General features: G+C 52.6%; 2 protein-coding genes across 3 annotated transcripts; both read left to right on the top strand.

Moving 5' to 3' along the window:
• Positions 1-440: 440 nt before the first annotated feature.
• Positions 441-1,847, top strand: RETN (resistin). The gene is made up of 4 exons (XM_007995067.3): positions 441-550; positions 748-875; positions 1,252-1,329; positions 1,618-1,847. Exons 2-4 carry the CDS (start codon positions 758-760, stop codon positions 1,746-1,748), a joined length of 327 nt encoding a protein of 108 aa, XP_007993258.1. The 5' UTR covers positions 441-550; positions 748-757; the 3' UTR covers positions 1,749-1,847.
• A 7,232-nt stretch (positions 1,848-9,079) lies between these two features.
• On the top strand, positions 9,080-11,271 carry MCEMP1 (mast cell expressed membrane protein 1). 2 transcript variants are annotated; one of them, XM_007995068.3, is made up of 7 exons: positions 9,080-9,226; positions 9,699-9,788; positions 10,166-10,303; positions 10,413-10,463; positions 10,554-10,667; positions 10,972-11,031; positions 11,146-11,271. In XM_007995068.3, the coding sequence occupies exons 1-7, from the start codon at positions 9,133-9,135 to the stop codon at positions 11,160-11,162; spliced, it is 564 nt and encodes a 187-aa protein (XP_007993259.1). In that variant the 5' UTR covers positions 9,080-9,132; the 3' UTR covers positions 11,163-11,271. The 2 variants fall into 2 exon arrangements, with proteins under 2 accessions (XP_007993259.1, XP_072873383.1); XM_073017282.1 differs by lacking the exons at positions 10,972-11,031; positions 11,146-11,271 and having other exon boundaries at positions 10,554-10,859.
• Positions 11,272-12,438: the final 1,167 nt, after the last annotated feature.

Below are 12,438 nucleotides of genomic sequence, written 5' to 3'. Positions count from 1 at the left end.
GAATGTGGTATGTCATTCTCACCCAGGGACATAATTATTATTCCTATTTTAGAGAAGTAGTCTTGCTCTGTTGCCCAGGCTGGAGTGCAGTGGTGTGATCATAGCTCACTGTAGCTTTGAACTCCCGGGCTCAAGCGATTCTCTCACCTCAGCCTCCTGAGTATCTGGGAATACAAGTGCTTGTCCCCACCATGCCCAGCAAGAGACATTATTTTTGTCATGTTTGCATCAGCCACCTTGCATGCCAAGCTCTGCTTCTCCAGCTGTTCCTCAGACCACAGCCCCTGGCATTATCCCTGGGGCACCACCTCCTGACCAGTCTCTGGACATGAAGAGGGAGGCCCTATTGGAAGCGGGGAGGCTCCCTCCCTCCTCCAGCCCTTATGGTCTGCTCAGGGGCTTCCTCTTGGTCCCGGATGTAGGACCGGAGGGTTGGGGGCCCCGGGAATTATTAGCCAAGACAGGAAGCCCCACCCCCAGAGGCCTCAAAGAAAGAGCTGCGGTGCAACAATTCGTGTGCCAGATTTGGTTAGCTGAGTCCACCGAGAGGGTAAGTGACAGCTGCTCCTGCCCTTGCCATGGCACCAGCGGGGAGGCTGGGGTCAAAGCTGAGCCTCCATCCCCGACCCCACGGTGGGGGACAGGGGTCCGGAGACAGGGGTCCAGATCCCACACCCTCCAGGGGCCAGATCCTCCCCACGTGGGCAGGGCTGACCCAGCTGTGGGTCTCTTGGTTCCCTCTTTCAGCGCCTGCAGGATGAAAGCTCTCTGTCTCCTCCTCCTCCCTGTCCTCGGACTGCTGGTGTCTAGCCAGACCCTGTGCTCCGTGGAAGAAGCCATCAATGAGAAGATTCAGGAGGGCGCCAGCTCCCTAGGTGAGGACCCCCCAGGGGCAAGCTCCCCAAGGGTCTCAGAGACCTCACCGATCCCTGGCACAGACCTGACTCCAACCCAGCCCCAGCGCTCACCAAATCTCATCCTCAAATCCAACCAGATTCCAAATTCAACCCCAACTCCACTCCTAACCCCTCCAACTGTTCTCACCCTATCCACAGCTCCAAACCCAATCCCCGCTCTCACCCCAAACCTTCCCTTACTCCAAAACACCCAACTCAAGACAGGGTCCTGGAAGCCAGTGAGCTCCTATGCCGGTATCTAGCTCCAGACCAACAGGAGGAAAGTAGCGGGAGGATGGGGGAGGGGCCGTTTGGCCTCACAGCCCCTCCGCTCTCCTTCCCTCCTGCCCCCCAGTATTTAGGGCAATAAGGAGCATTGGCCTGGAGTGCCAGAGCGTCACCTCCAGGGGGGACCTGGCTACTTGCCCCCGAGGTGAGTGCAGAAGCCTGTTGTCCATGCGCCCATCTCTTTTCCAAGTCCCCTGGGAATGCCGCCTCCCTGGGAATGACGTTCCCCATGTCTAGCCTCTACCCCCCTAGGATCCTCGTCCTGACTCCCAGCCTTCTCTGCCCACCATCTGGACACTGGTGTCCACCCCCACTCCCTGCCTCCAGTGCCCATTCCGTGGTTGGAGCCTGCAGCCGTCCCCGTCCCCAATCCCCCCGCTCCCACCCTCAGCCTCCCAGCTCAGAGTCCAAGCTCCTCTGCTCCGGGCTGCAGGCTTCGCCGTCACCAGTTGCACTTGTGGCTCCGCCTGTGGCTCGTGGGATGTGCGCGCCGAGACCACATGTCACTGCCAGTGCGCGGGCATGGACTGGACCGGAGCGCGCTGCTGTCGTCTGCAGCCCTGAGGTCGCGCGCAGCGCGTGCACAGCGCGGGCGGAGGCGGCTCCAGGTCCGGACGGGTTGTGGGGGAGCTGGAAATAAAGCTGGAGATGATGATGATGATGGAGCGGATCTGAGCCCTGCGTGCTTTCTTTAGTAGTCCGGAGGGACTGATCTAGTGTCTCCATCTCCAAGAAGAGTGGGGCGCGCAGCTGCTGGAGGGGGCGGGGAGACCGCGACTTTCTACTGCCCCATCCCCCTTCCTCCTATGGGGTCTCCAACTGCTTCCTCAAAATAGGGCCTGAGCTTCTTCTAGTGACGTCCCCACCCACCCAAGTCTCATGGCCGCCTTCAGGAGGGGACTTCTCACCTTTGAGGCTACCTTGACGCTCACTCTGGGGTCTCCGACCTCCCCAGGAAGTGACTGGGTCATTTTCCCCCTGTCCTCATAATGAGGCTTCATCTAGGACCTGGGTCAGTCTGGGCAGTGGACAGGACCCTCCAGGGCCCCAAGACTCCAGGAGCCCCAGGTCAGGGTAGGCCCCTGAATCGTGTCTCAGCCCAGAGCTGGAACATGTACCCCTCACTTCCTACTTGCAAGGAGGAACCCCCAAGGCACAGGCAAAGTTGAGTTACCTGATGTCACGCGTCATCACAAGTTCACGTTTTCACATAGGCAAGTGCAGTTGTCAGTAGTTAGTTACAACCAGAGACACACAGGGTGCTTACCCACTCCTGGACACTAGATTATGAAAACAAAGAGCAGGGGACTTGTCTGCTCCTAGATCTCCCCAGGGTTTCCTTTCTTCCCTTCCCTTCCCTTCCCCTCCCCTCCCCTTCCCCTCCCCTCCCCTCCCCTCCTCCTACTCCTCCTCATCCTCCTCTTCCTCCTCCCCTCCCTCCCCTCCCCTCCCCTTCCCTCCCCTTCTCTTCCCTTTCCTTTCCTTCTTTTTGAGACAGGGTCTCGCTCTGTCACCCAGGCTGGATTGCAGTGGTGCAATCTCAGCTCACCACAACCTCTGCCTCCTGAGTTCAAGCAATTCTCCTGCCTCAGCCTCCCAAATAGCTGGGACTACAGGTGCTCGCCACCATGCCTGGCTAATTTTTGTATTTTTTGTAGAGAAGGAGTTTTACCACGTTGGCTAGGTTGGTCTTGAACTCCTGGCCTCAAGTAATTCACCTGCCTCAGCCTCCCAAAGTGCTGGGATTACAGGCATGAGCCACTGCGCCCGGCCTATTTTTTAATTTTTATTTTTGAGACAGGGTCTTCTCACTCTGGCACCCAGGCTGGAGTGCAGTGGCACAATCTCGGCTCACTGCAACCTCTGCCTCCCGGGTTCAAGCGATTTTCCTGCCTCAGCCTCCCAAGTAGCTGGGATTACAGGTGCCTGCCACCACACCCGGCTAATTTTTGTATTTTTAGTAGAGAGTGGGTTTCACCATGTTGGCCAGGCTGGTCTCGAACTCCTGACCTCAGGTGATCCGCCTACCTCGGCCTCCCAGAGTGCTGGGATTTTAGGCGTGAGCCACCGCATCCATCCCCCCAGGGTTAAGAATAGAGCATGGTACACAGTAGACGTTCAGTAAATGTCTGTTGATCAGTAGCCACGTGTGCACTTAGATACAGCACCGACATGCACATACTGCACACGCACACACAGCTATACACAGCCACGTGCACACACAGAGTACACAACCCACTTACCACGACCACGCGGAGACACCACATCCACAGATACAACCATGTTCCCACAGACACTCTTGGACACAGAAAGGCACCCCCGCCAATGCACGGAGAATTGCAGATTTGACCAAGCTGGTCAGAGGTGATGCAGGAACACAGACACGCACATGCTCCAGGCAAACTCTTGCATTTCTGACTCAAGTCCCCACCGCACCCTGGGTAAGTATCTGATGTCCTAGAGCCGCGATCCCTGACCTTTTTGGCACCAGGGACTATTTTCATGGAAGACAATTGGTACGGGGGCGGGGATGGTTTCTGGATGATTCAAGCACATTACATTTATTTTTCACTTTATTTTTATTATTATGACATTGTAATACATAATGAAATAATTCTACAACTCACCATCATGTAGAATCAGTGGGAGCCCTGAGCTTGTTCTCCTGCAGCTAGACAGTCCCGGCTGGGGGTGATGGGAGACAGTGACAGATCATCAAGCATTAGATGCTCATAAGGAGTGAGAAAGATCCCTTAAATGTGCAGTTCGCAATGGGATTCTTGCTCCTACGAGAATCTAATGCTGCTGCTGGTCTGACAGGAGGTGGAGCTCAGGCGGTAATCTGAGCAATGGGGAGCGGCTGTAAATACAGATGAAGCTACTCTCGCTTGCCCACCACTCACCTCCTGCTGTTTGGCACAGTTCCCAATGCCTGGTGGTTAAGGACCCCTGTTCTAGAGGACAAAACCTCCAACATCCCCTGCCCCAGCTCCCTGAGGGCACAAATTCGGGTGATTCAGGGTCCAGTTCTACAGGAAGCCTGACCCAGGAGTCTTGCCATCCAGTCCCTGATTTGCCTCCACAGACTTCAGAATTCCTAGCACCTAGTCTTGAAAGCGACCCCAGACTCAAAAGTCACAGCTGGACAATAGATGGTAGAGGGATGTTCTGGTTTTCAGGATGTTTTGGAGTCTCCTCCCACTGCCACCCACCCCCTGTGATGGTCCAGCCTCATGTCTGATGCTGATGGCCATGAGCAGAGATTACAGCCACTTCTGGTGCCAGGGAGCCCACCCAGACTCCAGCCCAGGGATTCCCTTCCCAGACCCTCTCTCCCGACTCCACTGTGGTCATGGGGGTAGGGCGGGACCACTGAGTCAGAAGTATGGTCAGGGCCAGAGAGGGTGAGTCTAGTGCCTTATGTGTGTCCCTGCCCCTCACTGCTTTGTGTGTGTGTTGGGGGTGGATATACTCCATTGTCCCCAGAACTATTTGTCTCCAATCCCCATCCAATAGTCCTGTATCTGGATCCTAAGAGAGATCTCTTCAGGTTCCTCAATTCCAACATAGACATCATAGACATTCTCCTGCCCCAGACTGCAGACTTGGAGGTCATACCTGCCCAGGTGATGTGGACAGGCAAGCCCCCTATTAGAGCCTCCATTTCCTCAACAGCTAATGCCTAGACCCCCTGTGGTAGGCAAGGTGATCCTCTTCCTCCTCCTCCTCCTCCTTCCTGTTCCTCCTCTTCTTCTCCTTCTCCTTCTCCTTCTTCCTTTTTGAGATGGAGTCTCATTCTGTTGTCCAGGCTGGAGTGCTGTGGCATGACCTCAGCTCACTGCAACCTCCACCTCCAGGTTCAAGTGATTCTCCTGCCTCAGCCTCCTGAGTAGTTGGGATTGCAGGCGCCCACCACCACTCCTGACTAATTTTTGTATTTTTAGTAGACACGGGCATTTTGCCATTTTGGCCAGGCTGGTCTCAAATTCCTGACCTCAAGTGATCCACCTGCCTCGGCCTTCCAAAGTCTGGTATTACAGGCGTGAACCACAGAGCCCAGCCAAGGCGAGATTCTTCTGCTTGCAAGTACGACAGACCCTACTTCAAACTAGTTTGGGCAAAACTAAAAGGAAGTTTCTTGTTTGTGTAACTGACAAACCCAGGGTTAGAACAACAGGTTCAGGTATGGCTTGTAACCAGGGTCTCAAATGATGTCTCCAGGACCCAGACTTCCTCTAGGGTCTGATTTTCTCAGCACTGCCTTCACTCTCAAGTAGATTCTTCCCTGTCACAGCTCCCATTACAACCTCCCATTGTGGCCGCCCTAGTGAGCCTTGGAAAAAAAAGAGAATGCTTTCTTCCCGCTGGTTAAACCAATAAAAGTCCCAGACCAGAGTTTCATTGGCTGGGTCTTGCTCAAATGCCCGCCTCTCTGCCCAATCTTAGACTCTGATTGGCTGGGTCTAGATCATTTGTCCACTGTAAACCAATCCCTAGTTTATGGCTGGTTGGACCTAGGACACATTTTCTTTCTTCAAAGAAAATTGAGAATATTCCCCATGAAAGGGACAGGTGCTGGTCAGGCAGCTTTGCAGATGTTTCTCACAAGACATGATTGTTTGTGGGCCTCTGGTTTAGCGAGGCCTTTTTCTCAAAGGAAGTCCAGAGCCTGGAACAGGGTCTCAGCCCCACCCAAGCCCGGGAAATGTGCAACTCTGTGACTCCACCCCCTGCACCTGTCCATCAAGGCAGAGCCCACATCCAATTGGTCCGGCTGCTCCATTAGAAGGCGGTCCTATAGCTCAGTAACTGGCTTCTTTCTAAGATCAAATAGAGGAGCTGGCATGAAGTCATTATTAAATTGATCTTTCTTGGAGACACAGAATTTGGCAATACCGTAGGAAATAGAAAATTTTCCTCACCAGATCTCGACGCTCATTTCTCAACACTCAAGTTGTCTCAAATTTCACCACATATTTTAAACCAAAGCATCATCACTTTCTGCACATAAGACAGAGAGTCTTATACTTGTTTTTTCTTTTCTTTCTTTTCTTTTCTTTTTTTTTTTTTTTTTTTGAGACGGAGTTTTGCTCTTGTTGCCCAGGCTGGAGTGCAGTGGCGCGATCTCAGCTCACTGCAACCTCCACCTCCCAGGTTCAAGTGATTCTCCTGTCTCAGCCTCCCGAGCGACTAGGATTACAGGCACCTGCCACCACGCCCAGTTAATTTTTGCATTTTTAGTAGAAATGGGGTTTCATTATATTGGTCAAGCTGGTCTCGAACTCCTGACCTTAGGTAATCCACCTGCCTCAGACTCCCAAAGTGCTGGGATTACAGGTGTGAGTCACGGCCCCCAGCCATTTTTTTTTTTTTTTTTTTAACCTAAAAGGGAGAAAACTAAAATTCTCAAGACCTGCATCGTCCATCAGCAACCTTGTGCACTCGAAAGGTAGCTAGTCTAAATTGAGGTGCTCAGTCTATACATATTTGATTTCGAAGGCTTCGTGCCAAAAAAGGAATGCAAATTAGCTCATTAATCATTTTAAAATATTACCTACATGCTGAAATGATCATAGTTTAGGTATATTATGTTAATAAAAATAGTATTAGCATTGTTTTCAAATGTTGACATTCTTTTAGTTGATCTCTTTTTAGCCTTTTAATGTGGCTGCTAGAAATTTTTATTTTTATTTATTTATTTTAGACAGAGTCTCCCTCTGTCGCCCAGGCTGGAGTGCAATGGCGTGATCTCAGCTCACTGCAACCTCTGCCTCCTGGGTTCAAGAGTCTCTCATGCCTCAGCCTCGTGAGCAGCTGGGATTACAGGTGCCCATCACTACACCCAGCTAATTTTTTTTTGTTTTTGTATTTTTAGTTGAGACAGGGTTTCACCATGTTGGCCAGGTTGGTCTCGAACTCCTGACCTCAAGTGATACACCCACCTCGACCTCCCAAACTGCTGAGATTATAGGCATGAGCCACTGCACCTGGCCAGAAAAAAATAAAAATAAAAATGTATGCCCGTAATCCCTGCACTTTGGGAGACCAAGGCTGGAGGATCAGTTGAACCCAGGAGATCAAGACCAGCCTAGACAACATAGTGAGACCTTCATCTCTTCAAAAAATAAGAAAAATTAGACCGGGCACGGTGGCTCATGCCTGTAATCCCAGCACTTTGGGAGGCCGAGGTGGGTGGATCACGTGAGGTCAGGAGTTCGAGACCAGCCTGACCAACATGGTGAAATCCCGTCTCTACTGAAAATCCAAAATTAGCCGGGCGTGGTGGTCCATGCTTGTAATCCCAGCTACATGAGGCTGAGGCAGGAGAATGACTTGAACCTGGGAGGTGGAGGTTGCAGTGAGCTGAGATGGCGCCATTGCACTCCAGCCTGGGTGACAAGAGCAAAACTCCATCTCAAAGAAGGAGAAAAACTAGCCAGGTGGAGTAGTGCCCACCTGTAATTTCAGCTACTTGGGAAGCTGAGGCAAAAGGATTACTTGAGCCAGGGAGGTCAAAGCTGCAGTGAGCCATGATTGTGCTGCTGCACCCCAGCCCGGGCAACAGAGGGAAACCTTGTCTCAAAAAAATTATTAAAAAATCTTTTTTTTTTTTTTTTTTTTTTTTAAGTGACAGGGTCTTGCTATGTTGCTCACGCTGGTCTCAAACTCCTGGCCTCGAATGATCCTCCAACCTCAGCCTCCTGAGTAGCTGGGGCTATAGAGCGAGCCACCATACCCAGCTACTTTGCGCCATTTGTAATCCCAGTTTTCAAGATCAGGTAAACACAAAGTGAACTAAGACACTTTCTAGATAGAGTGTGGGCATGTGAACGCATGCCTGTGTCTATTTTTCTGAGTATCACAATGCAAATAATATGCAAATGAGTTTGTGATGTGTGTCCATGTGCAGACCTGTGTGTGTGTGAGACAGAGAGAGAGAAAAAGAGAGAGATAGAGTATCTGGGTAGATGAGCAGATGGATGGATGAGAATGAGAAACCTGGAGTTTCCAGGTGCAAAGGAAGCTGTTCCTCCAATATTTTTATTTTTTTATTTTTTTTGAGACAGAGTTTTGCTCTTGTCACCGAGGCTGGAGTGCAATGGTGTGATCTCGGCTCACTGCAGCCTCCGCCTCCTGGGTTCAAGCGATTCTTCTGCCTCAGCCTCCTGAGTAGCTGGGATTACAGGTGTCCACCATCACACCCAGCTAATTTTTGTATTTTTAGTAGAGACCATGTTGGCCAGGCTGGATTCGAACTCCTGACCTCAGGTGATCCACCCACCTCAGCCTCCCAAAGTGCTGGGATTACAGGCGTGAGCCACCGCGCCCGGTCTCCTCCAGGGTTGTATAAAAGCAGGGGATTTGGGGAGGGAGGGAAGGATGTGGGTCTGTCCTCAGTCCCAGATGTGGGTGTGGTGTTCCAGTGGTTAGGTCCCGTTGCCTCACAACTGTGCTTTTCCTCCACGGGGACTTGTAGAAGTAGAACTTCTTGGGGGTGGAGCTGAGGGGTGGAGCTGAGGCTGGGGGAGGAAGGTGTGGGGGGACCCAGGGGTCCTGTCTCCAAGCCTGGTTGCTCTTACCCGAAAAGTGGGGACACTGAGGTGTCACAGCTTCTCTTTTGAGACCGAGAGGAAGTAGGAGGGTGAGGCCCATCCAGGTAGACACAGACACACACAGAGACACACAGCTTCCTGTAACATTTCCAAGTGTTAAATTCCATCTCCCGGTCTCGAGGTTTTTCTTCTTGGTCCTTCCTGAGACTTCTAGGCTCCCAAGACCCTCTTGGTCAGGGCAGGGATGAAGGTGCCCCAGGGTGGGAGAGTCGTGGATCCCTGAAAAGAGGAGGCTGCTCCCTCTCTTCCCTCCCCCCACCTCCAGATTTCCTCATCTGCCTTGACACCTTCCGGTGGGTGGGGACGTGTATGGACAAATTTGTGGGCTGGGGACCATGGAAGTGGAGGAAATCTACAAGCACCAGGAAGTCAAGATGCAAGCGCCAGCCTTCAAGGACAAGAAACGGGGGATCTCAGCCAAGAATCAAGGTTAGGGACCTTGAGGTGGAAGGGAGGGGTTAAGAAGGAGAGGTGTGGGGGCCGGGGGCCATTGCTCACGTCTGTAATCCCAGCACTTTGGGAGGCTGAGGCGGGAGGATTGTGTGAGCCCAGTTGGTGGAAACTGGCCTGGGCAACATAGGGAGACGCTGTGTGTAAAAAAATAAAAATAAAAAGAGAAGGAGAGGTTCAGATGGGAGAGGTAAGGGGTTAAAGGTGGGGGCTCCTTCCCTTCCAAGGTGTGTGTGTGTGTGTGTGTGTGTTTATGTGTGCTGTAATCACGCAAACCCTCACACACCCACTCTGCTTAACCAAAAAGCAGATTTTAGCTTCTCACTCCTTATCTTTCACCCCCTACAATTTATTGAGTGCAAAGGGTTGGGTAAAACAAGATCCCAGGTCCCCTCTCTACACCACAGAGCTCTGAGCAGGTCTCCAAACCCTCCCACTGCCCTCCACACAGGTGCCCATGACCCAGACTATGAGAATATCACCTTGGCCTTCAGACACCAGGACCATGCAAAGGGTGGTCATTCACGACCCACGAGTCAAGGTGAGCAGACACTCACCTGCTCACATCCCATCACCTTGGGAAGGGGCAGGTGGGCAGGCAACTGCAGGGCCCCCGGGGCTGCATGGACGGGAGGAGGCGACGGGGAAGGAAGAGGTGACAGCTGTTGATGTGATAATGAGGTCTGTTGATGATGACAATGTTGGGGAATGCTGGTGAGGGGGTCTGTGATGGTGACGGTGTTAGATCGCTGAGGGTGGCTGCTGGCAGCAGTGTTGTTGACAATGACGACAAGCTGCATGACCACAGCTGCTGATGGTTTTGGGAGGAGCGAGGTATCCATGGTGTTAGAGACAGTGAGGATGGTTTGAGTGGTGGTGCTGGCCCCTCAAGGTCACTTCGCTGCCTCTTTGCTCCAGTCCCAGCCCAGTGCAGGCCACCCTCAGACTCCACCCAGGTCCCCCGCTGGTTGTACAGAGCCATCCTGAGCCTGTACATCCTCCTGGCCCTGGCCTTTGTCCTCTGCATCATCCTGTCGGCCTTCATCATGATAAAGAGTGAGTACTTCTTGGGAGGAGGGTGCTGGGGGGCCCTAGACTTTCTCCCTTGTCCCTCTCTCTCTCTCTCCCTGGGTGCTTCAAGGATTTTCCTGCCCCTCCTGAACAGATGCTGAGATGTCCAAGCAGCTGCTGGGCTTTAAAACGGAGCTTTGGAACGGTGAGCAGAGGGTCTGAGGGAGACCCATGGGGTCATGGTGGGGATCTGGAGAGGGACGGATGCACAGACACCCCTGTTTCATGCCCTCAGTCTCAAACTCCATGCAAGCATTCGAAGAGAGACAGAAAGAAGTCTGGAAGTCTGTTCAGGGGAACATCACCACGGTCAGGAGCAAGGTGGAGAAATTAGAGATGCAATTAGCAGGTGCCTGTGTAGTCTTGCCTTCTGTGGGGGAAATTTGTCACCAATGCCTGGCACTGAGCTGGGGGCAGGGAATTCAGGGAAAGAGATAGCCGGCGTCCTACCCTCCCAAAGCTCAAGTTGTGGAGGGGCAATGGGTGTTACCCTCTGGGTCGCTCTGTAGGTATTTAAAGGCTCCTGGGAACCCCAAATCCATGGGCTCTGCTGTACCCCAGGGTGCGTGTGGGGCAGGGAGGGGCTTCCAAGGAAGGTGGGGGCTTTCGGCAGCTTGACGTATCTGTTCCCACCCAACCCTCCCCACCCCCAGGCATAAGAAACGTTGACAATAAGGTACAGAAAATCTTGGAGTTGCTGCAGACAAAGCCACGTAAGTTGGCGCCCCGAGGGGAGGTAGAGGAGGGTGGGTGGGGCTTTGGATTTAGCCCCAGTTCCTCTCCCAGGGGCGGGATCTGCCTCACTGTGGGTCTCTTCCCATCCCCAGAGTCCCCACCTCAATAAATGGGAGAACATTGTGGCAGCCAAAGCTAAAGCTTGGAAGACGGGGCTGCATCTGCTAATGAAGATGGGAAATGACCCGCCTCCAGCCTAGTGTGAACCTGCCCCTCGTCCCACATATAGAAAACCTCGAGTCATGGTGAATGAGTGTGTCGGAGCTGCTCGTGTGTGTGTACACCTGCGTGCGTGTGTGTGCGCGGTGTGTGTGTGCGTGTGTGTGCATTTTGCAAAGGGTGGACATTTCAGTGTATCCCCCAGAAAGGTGATGAATGAATAGAACTGAGAGTCACAGTGAGTGTGGCACGCACGTCTGTGTCACGTGACATACGTGAGTCTCGGCATGTCACGGTGGGTGGCTGTGTCTGAGGACCTCTGAGTGTGGGTGTTGGTGACATGCATTGCACGGGCCTGTCTCCCTGTTTGTGTAAACGTACCCGAGTGTACTGTGGCGTGTTTTGTGTCTACACATGTCATGGTGGGGGAGATGTATCTCTGCACATGTGGGTGTCACCGTGTGTGCCCTGCCACTGTGCCTGGGTGAACAGCTGTGTCATTATAAGTGTGCCAAGTTACGCCACCCTGTGTGCTCAGGGCACATGCACACAGACAGTCATTTATCTCTGCACTCACATTTTGTGACTCATGAAGATAAATAAAGTCAAGGGAAAACAGCGTCGCTATGGGACCTGTTATTGGGGCAACTAGAGGGGCTTTGGGACCTGGGGAGAGGGAGAGTCTGCACATGACAATGACGCCGGGGCACAAGGGTGGGCGAGACTGAGTGCCCTGCGTGAGTACCTGTGTGTCTGTGAATGAGTAACTCATTCCCTGTGTCCCAGAGTGGGTGCCCCTGAGCGTACAACATATCCCTGAGTGTATCTGGGCCCACGGATATATACAAACCCCAAGCGTGTACCCATGTGTATAATCGTGCCCATGAGTGTATCTATGCCACTGAGCATGCATCCATGAGTGTACATGACTCTAATGTACTATGTCCACCACTCATGCATGCACTTATTTTTTGTTTGTTTTTTGAGACAGGGTCTTCCTCTATCACCCATGCTGGAGGGCAGTGGTACGATCATGACTCATTGCAGCCTCGACCTCCTGGGCTCAGGTGATCCTCCTGCCTCAGCCTCCCGAGTAGCTGGGATTACAGGTTCACACCACCACACCTGGCTAATTTTTTTTTTAAAAGAGGTGGGGGTCTCACTATGTTGGCCAGGTTGGTCTCAAACTCCTGGCCCTAAGTGATTCTCCCACCTCCGTCTCCGAA

This window comes from Chlorocebus sabaeus, chromosome 6 (genome assembly GCF_047675955.1).
Source record: "Chlorocebus sabaeus isolate Y175 chromosome 6, mChlSab1.0.hap1, whole genome shotgun sequence".
NCBI lineage: Eukaryota > Metazoa > Chordata > Mammalia > Primates > Cercopithecidae > Chlorocebus > Chlorocebus sabaeus.
The sequence above is the reverse complement of the archived record's forward strand: the minus strand, read 5'-3'. Positions and strand labels throughout refer to the sequence as shown.

What these genes read in the sequence shown, in the direction of transcription:
- RETN (XM_007995067.3), top strand. Translation starts at nt 758, where the DNA reads ATGAAAGCTCTCTGTCTCCTCCTCCTCCCTGTCCTCGGACTGCTGGTG. An exon ending in GGAGGGCGCCAGCTCCCTAG is followed by an intron (nt 876 to 1,251) that starts GTGAGGACCCCC and finishes CCTGCCCCCCAG; the next exon opens with TATTTAGGGCAATAAGGAGC. An exon ending in CCTGGCTACTTGCCCCCGAG is followed by an intron (nt 1,330 to 1,617) that starts GTGAGTGCAGAA and finishes TCCGGGCTGCAG; the next exon opens with GCTTCGCCGTCACCAGTTGC.
- MCEMP1 (XM_073017282.1), top strand. Translation starts at nt 9,133, where the DNA reads ATGGAAGTGGAGGAAATCTACAAGCACCAGGAAGTCAAGATGCAAGCG. An exon ending in GATCTCAGCCAAGAATCAAG is followed by an intron (nt 9,227 to 9,698) that starts GTTAGGGACCTT and finishes CCCTCCACACAG; the next exon opens with GTGCCCATGACCCAGACTAT. An exon ending in TTCACGACCCACGAGTCAAG is followed by an intron (nt 9,789 to 10,165) that starts GTGAGCAGACAC and finishes TCTTTGCTCCAG; the next exon opens with TCCCAGCCCAGTGCAGGCCA.